Consider the following 22,806-nt stretch of genomic DNA (forward strand, 5'->3'; position numbering starts at 1 on the left):
GCAAAATATCGAGTTTCTTGTGCCAGGATCGGCAAAATATCGAAGATTTCGCAGCAACATTTTGCGGCAAAATATCGAGGCGAGCGGAGCAGAATCTGTCTGGGCCTACGAGCTTTCAGTACATGTACTCGTACAACAACAAGAGTGAAGTCAAACAGAAAGAGAGATGAGTTGTGTTTGTAGACATTTATGTTTTAAATTTTTCTTCCAAAGCTAGAGTTAGCTGCATAGGGACGGTATGCCAAGTACTTTCTACCAAGAGTGTGAGTGGAGCTCCGAGATTTCGCGGAGGTGATGATCAGCGTCATTATGGCCAGCAAGACGACGTGTTCGTGGTGCTCCTTTCACATTGCAACATAACGGCAGCTCCACTCGACATCAACATCTGCGTGTCATGCTGTTGTGTGTTTCGTAAGGTTAGCCCCTTGCCGGAGTGGAGAATTTGAAATGCAATACGTATAGCTACGTGTAGAGTTTGGACAAGCCCTTCTCCTGCCTTGGTGGATCAAGCATGTTGAGATTTAGGAAAGCCGGACAGCTGGCGTCCAGCTCACTTTGTGGAAGATGGCGTTGCATGAGTGGTGTAGCTGATGCTAGTACTACTACTGCTGCTTCACACTCACAGCCTTCTGGCTCGGATTACACAGGAGATCTTGATTATGACGTCGTACTGACTGGCGGCGGTATAATGGGCAGCAGTGCAGCCTATTTCCTTTCGAAGCGCATTGACCCGCGCAGGATCTGCGTAGTGGAACGCGATCCGACGTACAAGCTGGCGTCCACACCGCTCTCCGTCGGCGGCGTTCGCCATCAGTTCTCGAATCGCGAGAACGTGCTCATGTCCATGTTTGCGATGGAGTTCATACAGACGATGGGCAAGGAGCTGCACGTGGAGGGACATGACCCACCCGACGCTCATTTCTGTGACGACGGCTATCTGCTACTTGCATCCAGCGCTGGCGTGGATACACTTCGCGAGAACTATGCCGTTCAACAGGAGTGCAACGCTTCAGTGCGGCTCATGACCAGGACTGAGCTGGCCGACAAGTTTCCCTGGGTGAATCTGGACGGCATTGAGCTGGGCTGCTATGGCTTCAAAAACGAGGGCTGGGTGGACCCCTGGTCGCTGCTGCGCGCGTTCCGCGCCAAGGCCGCGTCCTCGGGCGTTCGGTTTCTGACGGGAACGGTGACGTCGGTGCAGTGTGATGGCACGGCGGTGACCGGTGTGGGTGTGCAGTGCGGGGATAATGGGCACGACGGCGGTGGTGAAGCAGCAACGACGACGACGACAGCGGACCTTAAGTGTAACTATCTGGTTAACTCGGCTGGGCCATTCGCCGCCGACGTCGCGGCCATGGCGGGAATCGGTGCGCTGGAGCGACTGGCGCACCTAGACCAGTCGGAGCTGGACCCGCGGCTGGCCGTACCGCTGCCGGTCAAGGCGCGCCGACGCTGCGTGTTTGGCGTGGACCAGTGCGACGGCCCGGTGTCACACTGCCCGCTCACGGTGGACACGTCCGGTGCGTACATCCGCCGCGAGGGCACCGGCGGAATGTTCCTCTGCGGCAAGTGTCCCGACAAGGAAGACGACCACAACAACCTTGACTTGAGCGTGGACTACGCGTTCTTTGAAGAAACCCTCTGGCCACTGATCGCGAATCGCGCGCCGGTGTTCGAAGGCCTCAAGCTGAAGAACGCGTGGGCAGGCTACTACGACTACAACACGTTTGATCAGAATGGCATTATTGGCCGCCACCCGGTCGTCTCCAACTTCCTCTTTGCCAACGGTTTCAGCGGACATGGACTGCAGCACGGTGCGGCGGTTGGCAGGGCGATCAGCGAGATTGTCTGCGACGGTGCGTCGCACTCGATCAACCTGGACCGTCTGGGCTTCGAGAGGATCATTGCGCAACGGCCGTGCCTGGAGAAGAACGTCATATGAGCCGGCACTTTAAAACTGAGTGCAGTATGGTGCCGGTAAGCGATTGCCGTGGTGCTTCTAGTAGTCGTGTATTTAACTCAAATTATTATCACTGATAGCGGTAGATAAGCCAAACGAATTTTACTAATTGGAGTGAGATCAGCTTGAATTGGACCAAAGTCGATTGATGCACCCACCCCGGTATTAGCCTGTTGGGCCATCATCAACAGCCTGTAGCTGTTGGTAACTTACACAGTCATAACACGTTTGTTTTAATATTGTATTTTTATTTTTTTTTATCATGAATGGTTGTCACGGTGATGACCCAGCAGTACGAATATTCGGTACATTCTTCTTTCTTACTCACTTTAGCTTTTTATGCACGGAATCGATATTTTTTGGTGGCTGTAGTGTTATTTTTATATCTAGCCATGCAGGTGTTCTCATGCAATACTACCGTAATAGCTCTGCTTTCTCAAGTGTTGTGTACTCTTGCTTACATGATGTTTACTACTTGTATTTAAAAAAATTAATATGTGTTACGATGACAGCATGTTACAAGGCGGAGGACACACTGCATGGAAAACAGTGTTCCTGACTGCAACCATAAACCGGTTGGTAGAGTCTCGGTCTTGCAACCAGTCGCGAACACTGTTTTCCTACACTGTGCCCTCCGCCTTGTGCTGTGCTGGCATTGTATCGAACCATCAAGCGAGGCGTGCGTATACCATGCGGTTTACTTGTGTGAGAATGCAGGAGTCCTGCGGGAGTCCCACGCACACCCAGCCTCCCTCCCCGCATCCATGTACTACCAGTACCACTGTTTTTTGTAAATCGGTCACAGGGAGAAAGAACACTAGTCATGGGGGGGGGGGGGGGACTTGTGAGGTGTTTGTACGGAGGTGGAAATAGGCTCACTCTGACTGACATTTACACACGTCAGTACCCCTTATTTAAGGACGTTTAGCAACGCGAAAGTTCGAAAGAAAATTCGAGTCTGGGAATGAGTACAGAAACAAAGGTCGAAACTTCGAAAACTTGGACGCGAAGTTGCAGTGATTTGCGAAAGTAACTTTCTCTTTTCTCGGTACGCACTTCACTACAGGGAGTAGTAATTTTACAGCCCCTGCTTGAGACTGAGCTGCATATACGGTACGATACTATAAGATTCAAATAGCTTCGAGAAAAAGTCGTTTCGCATTGCTAAACCTCGCAAGTTTTCTTTTTCGAAATAGATTTTCGCGAAATATCACCACCACCAAAAGTTCGAATTTTCGCGTTGCTAAACGTCCCTATTATGGCACTTTTCTAACTACTTGTAGGTATAAATCTCTTTCAATGAGCGCATTCAATAACACACTTCCGTAAATTCTAGAATTCCCTACGATGGATACACCGTTCGATTACACAGATTTCTTCGTCAGAATTGAATTGATGGAGTCCGTATTCCTAGGTGAATGCAGAATTTCTAATACACCCGCCAGAATCTACGCACTTTGTGTTACGCTTTTTTGGCACCACACATGTCTACTAGTACTACAGCATGTGCACCACTATAACTATATATAAGTTTAAAATCTGGGTGCAGAACGTGTACTTGAACACAAGCACCCCCAGTGAATACCAAGGGACCATGAAATGGGTTTCTACAACTCCCTGCATGCAACGGAACAACATTATGTTGTAGTAATCTTGTGAAACTCCACTCTGGACAAGAAGGATTTGAGTGACTTGCACCCTCGTTCCTGAACAAGTGGTCTCTGAAGACTACTCCGAGGGGGTTCCCCCCTCGCAGCTAACTGAGCAATGCAAGCGAAAACTAGACGGAGACTAAAATGACAGCAACGAAAATACTGGTGCAATACCATTTCAAACATGAACTAAAACCACAAAGGGCAGGAGCTACGATTATAACTATCGAGGTGATCTGGGCTCATAATTAGAATCACACGGGGAAACGTTGCCAGCAAAGAATGCACCGCGCGCATGCGCGAGGAGGGGAGGGATGGGGTGGGGGGGGGGGGGGGGGCTAATAAGATTTCTAAGGTTGTCTTGGAGAAAAAGTCCATCGTGGCGGAAAGCACAGCAGCTAAAAAGTCGGTTAAGAAAAGATCAAAAGCGGAGAGAGAGAGAGAGAAATCCCAAACCAAGAAACCCGAACATTTGATCTTGGCCATACCATGGCAATACTTGTCGTCTAGGACTCAAAAGACAATAGCGGAAGACTACCCGAGATAAAGCAATGCAGAGAGAGGAAGTCGGTCATGATGCCAGTGTCACAAGGTAAGGCGATGCGCTCTTAGCTCCAAGCATCCACCACGTAGTGGCCACGCTGCTTCAAGCTCTTCACAAACTTCTCGGCGTCCGGCAGCGACCTCTCGCCATGCTGCTGAATGATCTTGAGCAGCATCAGGTGCACATCCTTGGCCATTGCCTTCGCATCACTACACACCAACACATGTACATCCACACATGTTGCCAACACAGCATCAGAGTACACACCACACACCAATACAGTCAGGCGATATGCATTTTACTGAATGGCTTTCCTTTTTCTTTTCTTTTTAACTTTTACAGTAAACTATCATTGGAGCTTTTCTAAATACTGTTGCATGATGTCCATACATTTCTTAGTGAAGGGAGTTGTTGTTGATTCTATTTGGATTTGCTGACCAAAACGGACAAATATATCCCATAACAATGGGGGGGGGGGGCAGCCTGACAATCACAGGGAAGGGTTTTGGTGCAGTGCAAGACAACAACAACCAAAACATGACATGTGACCCCCAACGACATTACTGGAAGCAGCTCTTCCGTTTGCACTCCTGGATCCAGCAAGACAGCGACATTGTTGCTGTGTTCCCTCCTCGGGAATGGCCTAACGCTACTGGGCATTCTCCAGTCCGTCAACTTGCCAGTACCGATGCTATGCTGGTGCAGTGGAATGGGAACCACTCGGGCCTGCTCTACAGTGCACCAGTGTGCAGCGGCCCTACCCCTTGTGACAATGGTTCTGACTTCTGAGTGTTGCAGTAGCATGGCATCATTCGCACGCACGCTAGCTTGCAAGTGCATGGGGTAACAACGGCGCGCTGCACAACATGCAACGTCGTAACGTGATGCGGAATGTCTTAGTGGCCAACTTTGCAGCTCTTATTCCACAACTACTGCAACTACCATGGACATAACCATACACATGCTCACAACACTCTTCCCACCGTCTCTGCCGACTGGCTACACCAATTACTACTGGCAATTAGTAAAACAGAATGAAGCTATCCGGATTTTCAGGCACAGCTTCTATTTCATTGATCGGCATGGCCCAGGGCCGTTTGAGGAGTGTTGTTCTGTGAGGATGTATGGTTGAACCACTGGATGTATGGTTGAACCACAGACTCCACTGCACCCATCCATTACAACTTATAATGGAAGGCTCCAGTGGAGCCTGCATACACCGAGAAAAGTCCTCTGGTGGTGCTAAGAAAACGGCTCCCACGTTCTCGTGGGTGACACGTGAGTTTCAAAATCGTGTCAGCAGAACCTGATGGTTTGTTGCTGTCTTGAGCAAAAGTATTTTAAAAAAATTCGCGGTTCGCGCAAGGCTCGGCTGGAGGCCGAGGTTTCCGTATCCGTAGTAACGCCACCACCCTCTATGGATCAAGGCACAGATGCAGCCGGAGCAAAACTAAACTTAAACTTCCCAAACAAGCCAACTTACCCGCAGACGTAGAAGTGAGCGTGTTGCCTATTCAACAAATCCCACACCTCAGCACCGTCCTCGTTCAGCAAGTCGGATACATAGATCTTCTCCGGCTGGTCTCGAGAGTAAGCAACGCGCAGGTTCAAGGAGTCCTTCTCCACGTACGACTCCATTTCCTCCTGATACAGGAAGTCTTCGGACTTGTGACGGCAGCCAAAGTAGAGGCGAGTTTCACCAACCATTTTACCTATAATGTATAACACAACCACAAACGCAAACACAGACCGTCAGCTACAACACAAACTAGTAATACGTGTGTGTGTGTGTGTGTGTGTGTGTGTGTGTGTGTCTGTGTGTGTGCGCACCAGAGAGAGAGAGAGAGAGAGAGAGAGAGAGAGAGAGAGAGAGAGAGAGAGAGAGAGAGAGAGAGAGAGAGAGAGAGAGAGAGAGAGAGAGAGAGAGAGAGAGAGAGAGAGAGAGAGAGAGACAGAGAGAGAGAGACAGAGACAGAGAGAGAGAGAGAGAGAGAGAGAGAGAGAGAGAGAGAGAGAGAGAGAGAGAGAGAGAGAGAGAGAGAGAGAGAGAAGAGAGACAGAGAGAGAGACGTAGTGAGAGATAGATAGAGAAAGGAAGACAAAGAGATAGAGGGAGGGAGAGAGCAGCAACAGCAGCAACAGCGCCTGTGGCGGAAGCAACAGTTACATCAGTAACAGCAGTAGCAGCAGGCATGCAGTTGAGACTGACCAGACTCTTTCAACGCGTGCCGATCCTGAATGAACGCACGGAACGGCGCCACGCCAGTTCCCGGTCCCACCATGATGATGGGAATTGCACAACGCAACGGCGGTCGAAGTGTTGACTTGCGAATGTACACCGGAATACGGGCTTCATCTGTTCCCACTAACCACACACACAGTAGAAAACAAACGGCAGGAGTCAAGCAAGCAACCAACATGTATACAAGGCTGCTACGAAATCATGTACATGTACACATGTACTTTGAAGTACAGTTGCCCTCACTGAAATCCAACCCAAAGAGCAAAACTGACGCCTTGGACCAGTTCTGATGGCATCACTGTACTTGCACATGTGTACGGCCAGCCGCATTCGTACTACTTCCAGGGCGTCAAGGGCCGTGCAAGATGAGGGCGTCAAAATATCCACTTGGGGTCGGATTTCAACAGGCATAACTGTAGTTCATACTGGAAGACCAGATATTTTTAATGATCTCCGGATTTTTGTGGGTTAGCGAGGTGAAATTCTAACGAATTCTGTCTCAAACCGGCAGATGACTGTACATGTACATATTGTTTTGCACATAACGACTTCAAAATTAATGTTAAAGGGGAAGTTAAGGCAAAAATTGAAATTTCACCAGTTGTAGTCTTCGGGGTGCTGAGTCGAATGGTCGTGGTCCGAGGAAGCTGAGATGCTCCCTTCCTACTTGAATCCCAATCAAACTCGCGCACTTCCACCGAAACTGGGTGACTGCACCCTACTAGATGGGGATCTGTATGCAAAATGTCACTAAAAGCGCCATTTCGTTCTTATAAAAGCATGGATGACCGCGATTGGCCCATATGTTGTAGTCTTTTGGACGCTGAGTCGATTGGTTTTGGTCCGAAAAGGCTGCGATGCAGCGTTCCTCCTTTATTCCCAATCGAACATGGTTGAACAAGCGGTCACGTGCTCTTGCGTACGCCAGTCACCTGGTCACCGTGCCTGCAGGGTACAACCTACTAGCCTGTTTGACCTTTTTTGGGCGCAGTCCTGTCACTCGAGTTGAACTCGAGTTGAACCTTGGTGTGAAAGTTGTCGCCTGCTGGCGTGGTGACCAGGTGATTTGGGTACCCAGGAGCACGTGACCGCTTGTTCAACCATGTTCGATTGGGAATAAAGGAGGAACGCTGCATCGCAGCCTTTTCGGACCAAAACCAGTCGACTCAGCGTCCAAAAGACTACAACATATGGGCCAATCGCGGTCATCCGTGCTTTTATAAGAACGAAATGGCGCTTTTAGTGACATTTTGCATACAAATCCCCATCTAGTAGGGCGCAGTCACCCAGTTTCGGTGGAAGTGTGCGAGTTCGATTGGGATTCAAGTAGGAAGGGAGCGTCTCAGCTTACTCGGACCAAGACCATTCGACTCAGCACCCCGAAGACTACAACTGGTGAAATTTTAATTTTTGCCTTAACTTCCCCTTTAACGAATTGTTTAATTTCGTTAAACCGTTAGAATAAAATGTTTGCTAACATTACTGGTCTTACAGAGTACTTCAAGTACCACCAACACCCTACACGCGCATCAAGAGGAATTCCCAACCTTTGCCTTGTAGGCTGCGGAGCCAGGAGGTAGTGACACCGCTGCCATGGCGACCAGTCTGGGTGATGTAGTCGTGCGTTGATGCCGTGATGTGGATGCTGTTATCACACACCTGTCCCAAGCATGTGTATGTAGCAACAGGCAACAACAACAACAGCAGCAGCAGCAGCAACAACAACAACAGACAACAGCAGACAGCACAGGTAACGCACACACACACAGTCAGCGTGTGAAAAGACGATTCATGGAAGGAACTGGCGGGATGACGTGCCACGCTTACTGAAAGGCAGATGAAAACAATTTGAATGATGCCAAGCATTGTGTTCACGTTGTCCATGCAAGCATTCACACTGCCCTACGATCAACATGAAAAGGCTGACAGGATTCTTTTCCACCAGTACGTTTTCCTACAGGTGGCTAGATACAAGTGAAGTTAACCTCATGAAAGACAACGTTGGGTAAACCATTGGAGAAAACAACACCACTCCCTTCAGACCTCGTGCCATTTTTTGACTGAATACTCTCAAGTTTTCGCCTCAACTTCGCAGACAGTACTGGTATTCATCTCACCCTGAGAGACGAGGAGATGGAGTAATATCGGACTTGCAAACGCGGCAGCATTTCCAACACCAGGTCAATAGGCGGCATGAGAGATGGGAGAGCGGTTAGGACATCCAGCACATCTCGGCCGGAAACTCGAATGAAATCGTTGTAGGCCGCCTGCATATGCACAAACGCATGCATGCACGCACGCACACACACGCACAAACACACACCATCATTGAACATGAATTACCGCATGGAAACTCTTGCTAGAGAAAAGTCAAAAGGCATGAGGGCGAATGATAGTAAACCGAGCTTGAACTATGAGCATTGAATACCGGAACTTGTGAAGCTCATCATTTCATGCTCCCCTTTCCTGTGCATTTCATTTTGTGTTGGTTACATGTCAATATTCACCCTCCCTCTTGAACGGCTACTTTCCTTTGTGGGGTTTAGAATACATGATGATGATGACGACGATGCTGAATGAGCCAGGCCAAACGTCAGACCAGACTAGGTCAACAATGTCACATGTACCGTATTTCGCCCGAATATAAGTCGCACCTTTTTTACATTAAACTTCTCGGGCACAGAAGAGGGCGCGACCTACAATCGAGTAATGTATCCTACCCATGTGACTACATTGAACCAACATGGCTCAAACCTGAAAAGGGGGGGGGGGGGTGCGACTTGTAATCAGGGAAATACGGTGTTGTTTCCTTGTGTTTGCTGAGGTATGAAGCAGGAGCGGACACAGAGACACCACCACTCTGCTGCCACCGGCTCTTAGCGATATCGAGCAGTTCGTTGCCCGTAGACCGCCGAAGCCCAGGCGCAGGGAAAGTGCGGGAGGTACTGGTAGAACAAAGTGTCCACAAAATGTCCACAACATGCAGACACATGTTGTACGAGGACTGACGACTCAGTGGCCAGCAGTATAGAGGACATGCAAGACATGACACATAGTACGCTTACCACTCAAACTTCTTCCATATATGCGTTTTGTGCGAAATTAACCCATGAATGGGCATTTCGTCAAGCTAGCTCCCATATAAGGCGGATTTGACGTCATTGCATATCCGCTATACTGTCGATAAGCAAGGGCAAAACTTACACGGCCAGCATCGCCCGATGCAGTCACACGCAACAGCTCCTGTTTGTCCGAATCCTCCGTGCAGTATTCGATCATGCTCTCCAGGAAATTGGTACGTGGCAGGGCACAGATGTCGACATAGTGGGAAAGTATAGTGCGGTACGAGCTGGGGCACGGGAACGGATTCACCTTGCTGGCGCAGGAGTCTAGGAACACAGTACAGCACAGAAGACGAACAGCGCATTGGTGTGGTGCACGCACAGCCATTCAACATCATCACACAGCTTCCCGTATATCCACAAGCACAGCCACACACACATACGCACACACACACACACACACACACACACACACACGTACTACTACTACTACTATGTACAACTGCCACAAAATGGCCACGTCGCTCCCAGAAGCGGGAGACAACAGCGAGAAAAAAGAAACAAGGAGAATAATTGAGGTGAAAGGGGACCGTTCTACACATAGCTAGTGTTTCTGTCTACGGTGGCGGGTGAGGTCCTGCGGGCGGGAGAATCGTTCGTTACATAGGCTGCATTGAATGGGCAGATTAGTCCTCTGGTCCTTTCGCAGTCGTTTGCCTCGAGTACAATTATGGCGGTTAAAACCAGCCTGACTCTTCATGCAGCGATCACAGATCGAGCAATGGTGCTGGCAGCAGTCCAAGTTCAGGCTGCATCTCGTTGAAACAGCTGGTATTTCGTCCGATGTCTGACGCTCCACACAACGATGAACTGCAAAACCGCCAGCGCTTTGAAACCAGCGGTCACAAACTCCACAGTGACGGGCCCCAGGCTGCTGGGCAACAGGTAAGGACCGTACAGCTGAGCACTTGTGACGGTGAATCCCACGAGCAGTGAATGATCGGTTGCAAACCTTGCAGGTGACTTTGTTGTTGTTACACTCCACGAGATCATCCGGAGTCTTTGCAATTGCCTCGCGCCATGCTGGGCGATCCTGAGCCAAAGTGAGCCAATTCACTATGCCACCGAAACGAAGATCACGTGCGACGAGGTCTTTCCATCGCAGTCGTGGCCCACAGGCTGGGCGTGGATCTGAGAAGAAGCTAAACAGTATCAGCTTCGGAAGCCGGTCATCTGGCATTCTGGCGACATGCCCAAGCCACTGCAGACGGCGGTGTCTGACGGTATCAGATGGCAGTGCCATATCACCCCAGCGTCTTCGCAGCTCCTGGTTGTTGACATGCTGCAGCTGTTGATCGAGCCGGGATACACCCAGAATGAACCTGAGGGAGCGGTGGTGGAAGTTGTTGATGGCAACCATGTCTCTCTTCAGCGGAGTCCAGCACTCACAGGCATAGAGCAATGTGGACAGAACGCAAACATCGTAAAGATGGCGCTTGGTGGCGATGGAAAGGTTTCGGTCAAGAAAGACACGGCGCATAAGGTCGAAAGCTGCCGCTGCCTTACCGAGTCTTCTGGCCACATCTGCAGATGAGCGGGTGTCAGCAGTTATCACAGAGCCAAGATACACAAAGGATTTGACACTTTCGATCTCCTCCGGACCAACAAAGAGCGGAAGGCGGTCAGCACATGATAAATTTGCACCAACGGCCATGAACTTGGTCTTCGCTGTACTCAGAGTCAAGCCGAAGGAAGAAGCAACGTTGCTGAACAGCTCCAAAGCCAGTTGAGCTGACTCACGGGATGGTGCAAGTAGTGCTGCATCATCTGCAAACTCCAGGTCGTTGACCGATGTCGTGCCAGTTTGACGGGTTCGCTTGGGAAATAGATTGCCACTTCCATGGATTGAAGATACCAGGGACACACCGTTAACACCAGCTGCTGCTATAGCTGAACGCCATGCTTCCAGCACAAGACCAAAGTACAGGTTAAACAACAGTGGGGCCATAACGCACCCTTGCCGCAAACCATTCTCAACCGAGATGTTCCCAGACACATCACCATCAACCCGAACAGCAGCCTGCATGCCTGAATGGAAGCCGTCAATCAGCTGGATGAGTGACCCAGGCACACCATACACCTCAAGGGCCAGCAACAGTGCAGCGCGCGGTACCGAGTCGTACGCCTTGCGGAGATCGATGAAAACGAGAAAGGCCTTACAGCGGTGCTCGAATGCCTTCTCGACTACCTGTCGCACGCAAAAGATGGCATCTGTGCAGGATCGCCCGCGCCGAAAACCACATTGGCTTTCAGGGAGATGTGCCTCAGCAAGAGGTTGCAGCCGGTCCTGAATAACACGTGCGAGAAGCTTCCCGACGACGTCCAATAAGGCTATTCCCCTCCAGTTGTCACACTTGCTCAAGTCACCTTTTTTTGGAATAGGGACGAGCACAGCATCTTTCCACTCCTGAGGCACAGATGACGCTGACCAGCATGTGGAGAAGAGTGCATCCAGGTGTGGCCGAAGAACAGTAAAGCCGTGCTTCAACAGCTCCGCAACGATGAGAGACGAACCAGCCGACTTGCCGTTGGCCAGATGATGGAGAGCGCACTCAATATCCACAGCCGTTGGAGGGCATGCCAGGCTGTCGTCAACTTCCCGGCAGGACAACTGCTGGAAGACAGAGACATCGAACACACTAATGACATTGAGAACACGGGTGAAATGTTGCTGCCAGCAAACACGCTCTTCCTCCGCTGACACACACAGGGTTCCATCAGATTTGCGAATGGAATGAGAGGCCACAGGTTTCATACCATTGTAGCAGCGCTGGATGTCCCGGATGGCTGACCAGACGCGCTCCCCACTGAACTTGCCAGACTGTGCCATATCCGCCTTTCTTTGCAACCAGACACGCTTTGCCGTTCGAACTGCAGTACGCGCTGCACTACGGGCCTTGCGGAATGCCGAAAGGTCAGCGGGATCAGCAGACTGAAGCCACTGGGCATAGGCACGGTTTCGATGTTGCAGCTTGGGTTCAAGGATTGTTGCGCTGTCTGCAAACCAGTCAGGCTGACGTCGAGATTTCCGTGCAGGGATGGAAGCTTCGGCAGCATCTACAATCGCCGACTTGATAGGCTGCCAGGTGTCTTCATGGGTGACGTGACACGATTTCAGCCGATCACCAAGAGCACTTCGGTACACTGCCCTGTTGCACTCAACAACTTCCCGCTCCTCCTCACTCATACCCGTACACGTCTTCAATTTGCTTACATCGAACATGCTACGTTTCCCAGGGTTTCGCGGTGGCAGGCGCTGGCGGTGGACTGGTGCCGGAAGGCGATAGGTCAGACACACCAATCTGTGATCAGTGCTACACTCTGCACGGCGAACAACATGACAGTCCATGCAGTTGGTACGATCCGCTCGCCTAGTGAAGACAAAGTCGATACAGTGCCATGCCTGCGAGCGTGGGTGTTGCCATGTGTGCAGTTCTGCGTCCCGCTTCTTGAACCAGGTGTTACAGATTTGCAGACCATGCAGAGCCAAGAACAAGAGTAAACGTTCACCAGACTCATTCATAGCTCCAGTACCAAAAGGACCGCGAACTCTGTGCCACTCGTCATCACGCTGCCCTGAACCAACTCGAGCATTGAAGTCTCCGAGTACGATGAGTTTATCAGAGACCGGAATTGACAGAAGCACGTGTTCAAGCGAATTGAAAAATTTGAATTTTTCATCACGACTACTGCGGAAAGTGGGAGCGTAGCAAACAAGAACATGAACCCACTGCGACTTGCCAGACTCCAGAGCAAACTGCAACTTTACGACCATCACACGAGAAGACACAGCTGTCCACTGCCGGCCGCCTGCTGCAAACGCCAGCGCTGAGCGGCCCCGCATCACGAGCGCGACTCCCTCGCCACGAGCGAAATTTTCCACGGGTGTCGGTCGACCAGAAGCAACAACAACAGCATCCTCAACATTGTATACATTGTTGCCAAACCACTTCGTCTCTTGGAGTCCAAGGGTCTCGATACCAAGTCGTCGAGCTTCGCGAACGACGATGTTTATCTTCCTATCTTCCACGATGCAATTCACTTGCTTTGAATTTTTCAAATTCAAATTTCGAGTTGTCGCCGTCTCAACTGGGCCATCACAATTCACCAGACTGCGGACATTCCACGAGCCAAATTTTATCCACGACCTCCGTCTCCTCTTTCTCCTCGTCTCCTTTCTCGCCATTGTACTAAGGGCTTACTAGATAGACGTCCGAGTAGAGAGCCAATCTACACGAACGGGCGCGCGCAGGACGACGACAAGTGGTACGTACACACACATACACACATTACTCAGGCTTCACACTACAACTAGTTACACAAATTACCCAAACAACACGATGTTTTAGGAGTATACATACACAATACAGAATATGTACATGTACTTGTAGCAAAACAGGTTGAAGCTCGAAAAAGATCTCCTCACCTTCTGTTGCAGTCAGGGATACAATCGTATCCAGGTCAATATTGAGACGCTCCCCAATCTGCTCCACCATCCTTGTGTTGTTCACTGGCTGAACAGCGACGTGGTCACCTGGAGAGTACCTGAGACAAACACGTACACGTACACACACGCACGCACACACACACGTACACACACACACAGGAAGGCAACTCGCCAAGGGACTCGCAAATACCCAAAAGCCACAGATAGCATAGACAAGCACATCCATGGCAAATAGAAAAGGAGCTACGGGTACTGGCAACCCACACAAGGATATGCATCAAACCCATCTCCATTTCCACCACCTGAACTGGTACATGCTAGAAACAAAAACGCAGGAGCAGAGATTGCAACAATGTGTGTCAACATCGTACTACTGGTACCCCCCCCCCCCCCCCCAAAAAAACTCCCCCTCTCCTCCCCACCCGACCACACACCTGCCCCCCCCCCCCTCCCCCCTATAGTCAGTTCATCAGTTCTGAGTCGGTATCCGAACAAATAGCAGGGCAGCAGCTGGTACAAACGTGAGAGTGAGACCCTTACTTGATCTTTGCATCCTTGATATCCAGCTCGATGTGCATACACGACCGATCACCGCCCGTGTGCAGCTCTCGGTGGGCCGTGATCTTGCCAATGTACGGGTTCTTGTTGCTGAACGGACTGCACAGAGAAAAAACAAAAAACAGAAAATACAGATCCAAGATGAATTTGGACGCTTCTTGCAGCTTCATTATAATTATCTTATTGTGTGGGCTAACAGCCACACCTCAAATTGCACTGCTTTCTACTCTTAACTGAAAATGATTTTATTCGGTCAACGTTGCTATCTCTATGAAAACACACACCAGTTACAAATGCATTGTTTTCAGCCAGCAGCCAGAGAAGCACGCTCACCATGACAAAGAGAAGCAGACTCCAAGAAAGCTGAATCAGGTACCGTATTTTTTTAAAACAGTTGCAAGTTGAACCCGGTTATAAATCAACACCCCATACCTGGGGCCTCAAATGCCCGGCTCAAGGGCAATTAGACCCCAATTTAAGGTCGACTACCCGTTTTTTAGTTCGGTTTTCGGTCATAAAAGGTCGACTTATAACCGGAAAAATGTGATAGGTCAAATCCTGCGCACAAGAGGGCACTGGGACTACAACTTTAAATATTATTTTCTATTGATTGCGCTCACTGAACTTACATATTATGATGCACAGAATACGAGTGGGTGTGTTACACATGACTTACGGCCTCTGTGTGCGGAACGAGCCCAGTTTGTGTGGCTCGCCGATGAAGGAGTACGCCGGTGCTGGGTCGTGCACGATCTGCTCATATTCACGTAGTCTTCATTCCCAGAGAAACGGAGATGATACACACACACACACACACACACACACACACACACACACACACACACACACACACACACACACACACCAAGAAGCACATGTACGATATTGTCAATACGCTGCTGTATATCGCCATAGCACAGAAAAGCAAGTTCACCGTAATAAGGGTGCACTAAATCACGCACGCACACACTCCACACATGTAAACACACTCTATCACCTGCATTAATGACAGCTTCCAGCGCCCCCCCCCCCCCCCCCCCCATATCCCTGCCCTGCTGTTCATTAGACTTGATTGCGATCGGTTCAGCCAGTAACTCTGAGCTCCTCTGACAAGACCTAACAAGGTGGAAAACAGCTACATACTGTAGTTCCGCGCATATAAGCCCATGGGCTTATATGTGAAATAATGCAGTTTGGGGATAAAATATCCAGTAAAACATGTTCGTTTTTTATCCCATGGGCCAATATTCGAAATTTGAAGGTTCACGAAAAGTACAAGTCCGGGGTCTACCATACTCAACTGGTAAACTGCACTGACCTGCTGTACCATGGTAGGAAGAGTCCACATTGTGAAAAATTCTTGTTGACACGCGAGTCGCATTTGTGTCTGTTTATAAGCCCATGGGCTTATATCCGGATATAGGCCCGTGGGTTTATATGCGCGGAATTACGGTATGGCTGTCCGGAGATTGAGTATACCTACAATAATGTACAGTTGTGCTCGGTGACATCAAACCCAAAGTGCAAAGCTGGCGCCCTGGACCAGTTCTGATGCGAACGAGATCACGGCATACAAACGAAACACGGCACTCACTGTCCAACGTGTTCGGCAGTGATGTTGTACTTCTCACGCATGAAGTCCAGGAACTCCTCGCGCCATGCCAGGAAGTCATCTTCAATGCTGCCATCACAACAGAGCATACAAACATACGCACATTGTCCATACACTGCTGGTGATCGATGGGGTGATGCATGAAACCAAAGTTTTACAGGCACACACACGCACACGTATACACGCACACGCATACACACACACACACACACACACACACACACAAACATGCGTACGCATACACACGTGCACACACACACGTGCACACACACACACACACACACACACACAAAAATAGACCAGACAAAAATGGCCCTAACATGGAGACGGCACTCAAAAGCACACACACACACACACACACACACACACACACACACACACACACACACACACACACACACACACACACACACACACACACACACACACACACACACACACACACACACACACACACACACACACACACACACACACACACAGTGCTGGACTAGTAAACTCTAACAGAATGAGAACAGCACAGAGCCGAATACCACTTACTTAGCATCGTCATCACCCTCTCCACGTCGAAAGAACAGATCACCACCCAACTCCCGCATCTTCTTGTCAACAAACCGTCCCATTAAGTTGTAATGTTCGTACGTTTTGTTACCAAGGCTAAACACCTGATAAACCACCACCAACCACCACCAACCACAACAACAACAAAACAAATCTCATTGAGCATCCAGTAGGAAGACGTTCCCATCAGTGAGTGCATTCGATTATGCACTTGAATCGATACATGAATCCATTCATGAATCGATTCGCGCTATTCACATCACCCCATGTGAATAGGGTGAATGGATTCCGAATCGATTCCAGGGCTCATGACATGAAAATCAAACGACTTGAATGCACTTGAATCGATTCATGAATCAATTCAAGTCCGTCATCGAACGCATTCAGTGTGGGGAGTAAGTAAAAGAAAGTAAAGTATGAACATCTGCGGGTATACCACCGGCTTACAATTGTGTTGAAGAACACAACCACCTTAGAAAGTTTCGCTCGTGCCAGGCCACCACCATGCCTGATAATACCAGGGTGGCAGATGTGGTAGGGAGTGCCGAAGCAAAACAATACAAACCCAGGGGATTCCCCTCATCCACGACGTTGAGCAGTGCTCCTCATGACTGTACTCAGTCCCCGTTATGCAAACCAAGAACAAAGCTTGCTTTCATGCGTACTTGGAGTTATCCTGAAGGCTCGCAAGTCCTGGGGCCATTAAAGGTTTTTTTTAAAGAGTAAAGTTTGCACATCCGCGTACCACCGGCTTGCGATTGTAATGAGAAACACAGCCAGCTTAGACCATTAGTGCCTACTACTGCAAAAGCCATATATATAACGAAGTGCTAACTCTAACGAGTTAACGAGGAGAAATCTGTCGTTAAAATAGAAATCGTTATACAGAAATCGATACATATACTGTCCTATTGAGCGTTGAGAATAAGTGAGAATCGCTACCTTTGGTACAAGTAAACCAGTCGACTTTGGGAAATCGTTATAATATATGCGCCTCGTTAGAATAATGGCTTTTACAGTATTGTAATGAGAAACACAACCAGCTTAGACCATTAGTGCCCACTATAGTTATCGATCTCACCGTGAAACGCAAGCCCTCCATGATGGGCTCGTCGGTCTCGGCCTCGGTCAGGAAGTCAAACAGTCCACGGGCATTGTCCGTTGGGTCACCCTCGCCATACGTAGCCACGACGAAGATAGCCAAATGATCCTCAATGTCCTTCAAGTTGGACAACAGTTTCTGAGCAAAACATACGGTAGAGAAGAAATCTAATGCTATTTTCCGTGGTCGGATTCACCCTCCCTTTCTTGTATTGGCTTTGTATTATTATGTGCCATGAAGTGGAGACGATAAAAAAAAAAAAAAAAAAAAAAATATTGTACCCTTAGAAAAGAGAAGGAGCAAAGACACCGACGGGTGCACATGTAATCGTAACCACATCAAATATCAAGAACACCTGACAATCGATGTCTCTGCAACAACGGCCCATATGCACGGCGATATGTCAGAAATGCAGAAATGCACAAGAACGAACACTCCAGATGGTTATTCCTACACCTATACACATGGTGTGGGTCAATCCGGATAGGACTCTTTGGCATACGTCACATGATCAGGCAGGGCACACCAGGGAGCACTACACACACCGGTATGTGTAGGGCTCCCTGGGGCACATGACAAGGTAAGGCAGCCATGTTTGCTTGGTGGACTCAACTCTCACGGTCGGCTAATCCCTAAATCAGTGGACGACTGGGTGTACAGCCACGTCGGCTCCCCTGTCAGCATACCATATACATGTACGGTGTCCACACACGGTACCAACACAGGACAACGACAGACCGTACGCGAAACAGCTCAATTTTACCATGTCGTGGTCCTCGGGATCCAAAAGCGTCGAGCTGATGCCCATGCGGCGGAGATCCTTCAGTAGTCGCGAAGCAAAGTCGCCAGCCGTACCCGTTTGAGAACCGTAGAAGATGGCAACTTTTTGGTCCTACAACGGAGACAACCCGAACAAAAGCAAGGTAAAAATTAACTTTGAGTACATGTTGCTATCACAAAGCAGCTGGTTTGTAACTGGAAGTATGTCAAACCATAATATTGGTTTTGTCACGTAACTCGCCACGTGGACGCACACTACTACCAGGCACAGCAAGGTGTGCACAGGACAGCTCTCAACTGATGCAAGCGTGCGCTCAAGACGCACTCACACACACACACACACACACACACACACACACACACACACACACACACACACACACGCACGCATATCCACATGGCTCGCACTGACCTTGGCCTTCATCTTGTCGATGAAGTTCGCGTACAAATGAGCATCGGTGCTTTGGTCCTTTTGAGCGCTCCTAGAAGAGGGAAAAGCACATAAATGTAACACAATTCCTCAAGTATTGCCGGAGTTGCTACGACTATCTTAGTGCAGTACATAGTACGGGACGGGCATTTTTATTCGCAACTTCGAACTTCACGCTAGAACGGTCATCAAGTAAATTTGCGATGAAAAGCTGTGAAAATGCGGCACAAACAGTTGAAGCACGTACAAGTTCACCCTCACAAGTCACCGCAGTCCCCAAATTGGACCCAAACATCGAAACAGGTGGCTGTCTGTAATGTAGCAACCCGTGAGTACTAAAATTACCAACAGTTTAGTACTCCTCCTGGTACCTTCTGTACGTGAACAGTACGGTGCACCTCACTCATGTACAACAGCCTCTTTGATCCAATCAGACAGACTAGACGATCGTTGATTCTGAAAGCTCTACTTTTCGTCGCAAAATGAAACGACATTGCAAAACTTCAGAGGCTTCGACACAGGTCAACTTCGTCAGAAAATGTGAACAGCTGCCAGCGCTCACTGGTCGCCAAGCTCCGGGTGAAAGCGAGCGCACGATGCTATCGCTCCCCTGTCGCAATGGTGGCCTGGGACTCATCATCCCCACCGGTTTATCCAGCCAGTACTCCGTCTCTGTCTCCATCACCAAACCACTAGTGGAGAGGCTACTGAAGCAGGAAGAATCCACTGAAGACGTGTTTGCTGTCATCAAAGCCGCCAAGTTGGATGTACGTGTGACCACACGCCATGATCAAGCTGTGGCCCTGTCCTCCTTCAGGGACCAGCTCAGTCTGGACGACCAAAGGATCTTGGATCTGGCTGCGGAGAAAGGATGCCTCAAGTTGGCTCACGTGTCGGCCATCTCGCCGCTTTCAGTTCACGACGCCGAAGTCGGGATTTCGCGATGCCTTGTGCCTGCGGTACGGCTGGACCCCTCCCCGACTGCCAACCCCTTGCGTCTGCGGCAAGCCGTTTGACACGACGCATGCACTGTCGTGTTCAGTTGGTGGCTTCCCTGGAATGCGGCACAATGAGATTCGCGACCTCACCGCCAATTTGCTGCGGGAAGTAGCCCACGATGTCTGTGTGGAGCCTGCACTGGAGCCCCTGTCCGGTGAAATGTTCCCTCTTCGGTCGACCAACATCGAAGACCATGCTAGGCTGGATGTGGCAGCGCGGGGGTTGTATGGGAGTAGGTTTGAGAGGACAATGTTTGATGTTCGGGTGTTCAACCCTTTTGTCCCCTCAAATCGAAACCTTACACTCTCGTCTGTCTACAGAAAGCATGAGCAGAAGAAGCGGAGGAAATATGAGTGGCGAGTTCTGGAGGTAGAGCACTCCTCCTTTGTGCCCATTGTCTTCTCCACCACTGGTGGACAGGGAAAAGCCTCATCTGCGCTGTTTGCCAGGATTGCCAGCAAACTGAGCGACAAGCGCAACGAGCCTTTTTCCGTCACCATGGCTTTCGTCCGGACTAAACTGTCCTTCAGCCTAGTGAGAGCCATGGTTGCTAGTCTGGGCGGCTACCGGCGCTCTTCAGTGCCACTTCCAGTTCATTCGGCTGTTCTGGCGGCTGCCGAGTGTTCATTGTAAGCGTATGACACAAGTACTGCCGATGTACATGGAGTTGCTTACCTCTCTTTCTTTCTTATCTTTTCTTTTCCTTCTTCTCTCTCTTTGTTTGCCACGGCGACCCCGTGTGCTGTCTGTGACTTTGAGCCTCATTTCACTGTACACTCGGACGCCTCTTATCCGGGCACCTTGGGACCGGGCACTGCCCGTATCTCAGATTTGCCCGTATTTCAGGATAACTCATCTACTATGTATCATATTGTAGTATCCCTGCCCGACCAATACGGAAGCAGTACGGAACTAATACGGAGCTTTGCCTGATGTATATTTAGTGTATCTCCGTATGTAAGCGTACGGCGTCTGCTGCATATAAGCGGCTGCGCATTTCTGTTTTGATGAAGAGAAGATTAGATTAGATTGGATAGCAATGAAAGCTAACTCGAAGAATAAGGATTCAGCCTCTAGGTGAGCACCGGAGAGAAAGTTATTTATTTTGCCGCTTCTTCTTTCACGAACGATTATATCTCAGGTGTGTACCTGAAAGTAGAATAAAAGTAATTATTGTTCATTTCACCGCGCCTACCACTCGGCTACCTATTACAATATCATTCGTTGAAGAAGTTTATTTGGCAACCATTGCACATGTTAAGGATACCAACATGATCGATCGATAACGACGTGTGGATTACACAGGTTGATGGTGACAAAATAAGCACTTGTGCATACGAAAAAAAGTTCAAACCCCCAAATTCGAAGCATTTTACCATAGGAACCCAAGCTGAAGGTGCCCGGTAGAGAGACGTGCCCGTATCTGAGGCGTCCGGATAAGAGACGTTTGAGTGTACTACTTTTTTTCTCTTTTACGTTTACTTTATACCAGGCGTGGGCCATCCCGATCCCCTGTACATAGGTGCCACCATTTTTCTTTGTTTCAATTTTTTTGCCAGGGAGTGAATGCACCATTTCTGGTGCATTCACTCCCTGGCAAAAAAAAAAAAATTGTGAACGGTTGTGCTTTATGACTTCGTGAATTCCGGACAGAACTGCAACATTCACATGCACAAGCTAGGGTGGCAGACCACCCTCAGAGGGGACAAAAATCGAATTCGGGCTTTGGGACCCGAAAGAGTGCCTAACCTAAGCATAAATGCCTCAGGATCTGGATTTAAAATTTGAGCTCAAAATGTTCAGCCATTTCTGAGATATGCCGTTGTGAAGTTGATGCAATTGAAACAATTTTCGAATTTGGAAATTGTGCAATTGTCAGCGCACCGTATTATTCTGTGCTTTTCGTCAACCCTGCCGATTTCGATCGGCTTTTTTGTCATGGTGACTTCCTTCGGTTGTTCTGAGCTGGGCTGCGTGACAGGCTACGTCACGTATCAAGGAACAACGACTTTGAATGTGATTTTCTCTTGTACAGCGACATTTCATTGTTCTTTGGTAATACTTGTGTTCACTCGCATCAGTTTGACGACTCACACAGCGATGGGTAATAAAAGTAGTGGTAAGCGCTTGAGTAGGCCTAAGAAACGTCGTCTATCCCATGGATCGAAGAAAGAGGCGCCGCCACGAAATTTGCGATGACAATTTCGAAATTCAAGATGACGATCTTTCACTTGAATTGTTGGCGAGCGGATCAGATGATTCTGACATTGGCCTTCTTAGCTCGTCATCGGAGTCTGAGTCAGGGGAGGACAGTGACTCTGATGATCCCGAGTGGCGCAGTGGCAATCAATTTGCTCACATTGACTGTCTTCGAACTATGAGTCGTCATGTGTTTGTTCGAAATGCAAATCTGGGTCACTGCAGTTACGTGAGACTCATCGCCAAGGTCTGGCGTCATCTGTTCAGCTATTATGTAGCAATTGTGGCATTGCGTTCGAGGGACCGCTCACCAAGAAGAACGCACCAAGACCATATTTCGAAATCAACCGACAGTCTGCAATTGCCATGCGAGTGATTGGCAAAGGAAGAGAGTCCCAGAGAAAATTCTGTGCTGTCATGGATCTGCCTGAACCTGTAAGGAAAGATCCTTTCCAGAGTCACACCAAAGCGTTGCGTGATGCAGCAGTTGAAGTTGGCACTGACAGTATGAGAGGTCGTGCTGACGAACTCCTGAAAGCCGCAGAAGACAAAGAAGAGGGACATCCAGAGAGAGTTGTCGTGAGCACCGGCGGTACAT

The 22,806-nt window shown here is 49.3% G+C and overlaps 2 protein-coding genes across 3 annotated transcripts in view; one reads left to right on the forward strand and one right to left on the reverse strand.

Moving 5' to 3' along the window:
• Window positions 1-135: 135 nt before the first annotated feature.
• LOC135810657 (FAD-dependent oxidoreductase domain-containing protein 1-like) lies at window positions 136-2,632 on the forward strand. Its single transcript, XM_065324151.1, has one exon. It carries the CDS (start codon window positions 512-514, stop codon window positions 1,940-1,942), a length of 1,431 nt encoding a protein of 476 aa, XP_065180223.1. The 5' UTR covers window positions 136-511; the 3' UTR covers window positions 1,943-2,632.
• A 1,050-nt stretch (window positions 2,633-3,682) lies between these two features.
• LOC135810685 (NADPH--cytochrome P450 reductase-like) overlaps window positions 3,683-22,806 on the reverse strand; it is a 37,341-nt gene continuing 18,217 nt past the window's right edge. For both annotated transcript variants that reach the window (XM_065324183.1, XM_065324177.1), the window contains exons 2-15: window positions 18,993-19,062; window positions 18,564-18,692; window positions 17,780-17,938; window positions 16,678-16,802; window positions 16,120-16,206; window positions 15,202-15,297; window positions 14,508-14,624; window positions 13,947-14,065; window positions 9,603-9,787; window positions 8,516-8,665; window positions 7,946-8,057; window positions 6,366-6,521; window positions 5,640-5,868; window positions 3,683-4,365 (exon numbers count right to left, since the gene is read on the reverse strand). In XM_065324183.1, coding sequence (XP_065180255.1) covers window positions 4,221-4,365; window positions 5,640-5,868; window positions 6,366-6,521; window positions 7,946-8,057; window positions 8,516-8,665; window positions 9,603-9,787; window positions 13,947-14,065; window positions 14,508-14,624; window positions 15,202-15,297; window positions 16,120-16,206; window positions 16,678-16,802; window positions 17,780-17,938; window positions 18,564-18,692; window positions 18,993-19,062 — 1,879 coding nt within the window. In that variant the 3' untranslated portion in view covers window positions 3,683-4,220. The remainder of the gene's footprint in view (window positions 4,366-5,639; window positions 5,869-6,365; window positions 6,522-7,945; window positions 8,058-8,515; window positions 8,666-9,602; window positions 9,788-13,946; window positions 14,066-14,507; window positions 14,625-15,201; window positions 15,298-16,119; window positions 16,207-16,677; window positions 16,803-17,779; window positions 17,939-18,563; window positions 18,693-18,992; window positions 19,063-22,806) is intronic.

Source organism: Sycon ciliatum, chromosome 1 (genome assembly GCF_964019385.1).
Source record: "Sycon ciliatum chromosome 1, ocSycCili1.1, whole genome shotgun sequence".
In the NCBI taxonomy this organism is placed as follows: Eukaryota; Metazoa; Porifera; class Calcarea; order Leucosolenida; family Sycettidae; genus Sycon; species Sycon ciliatum.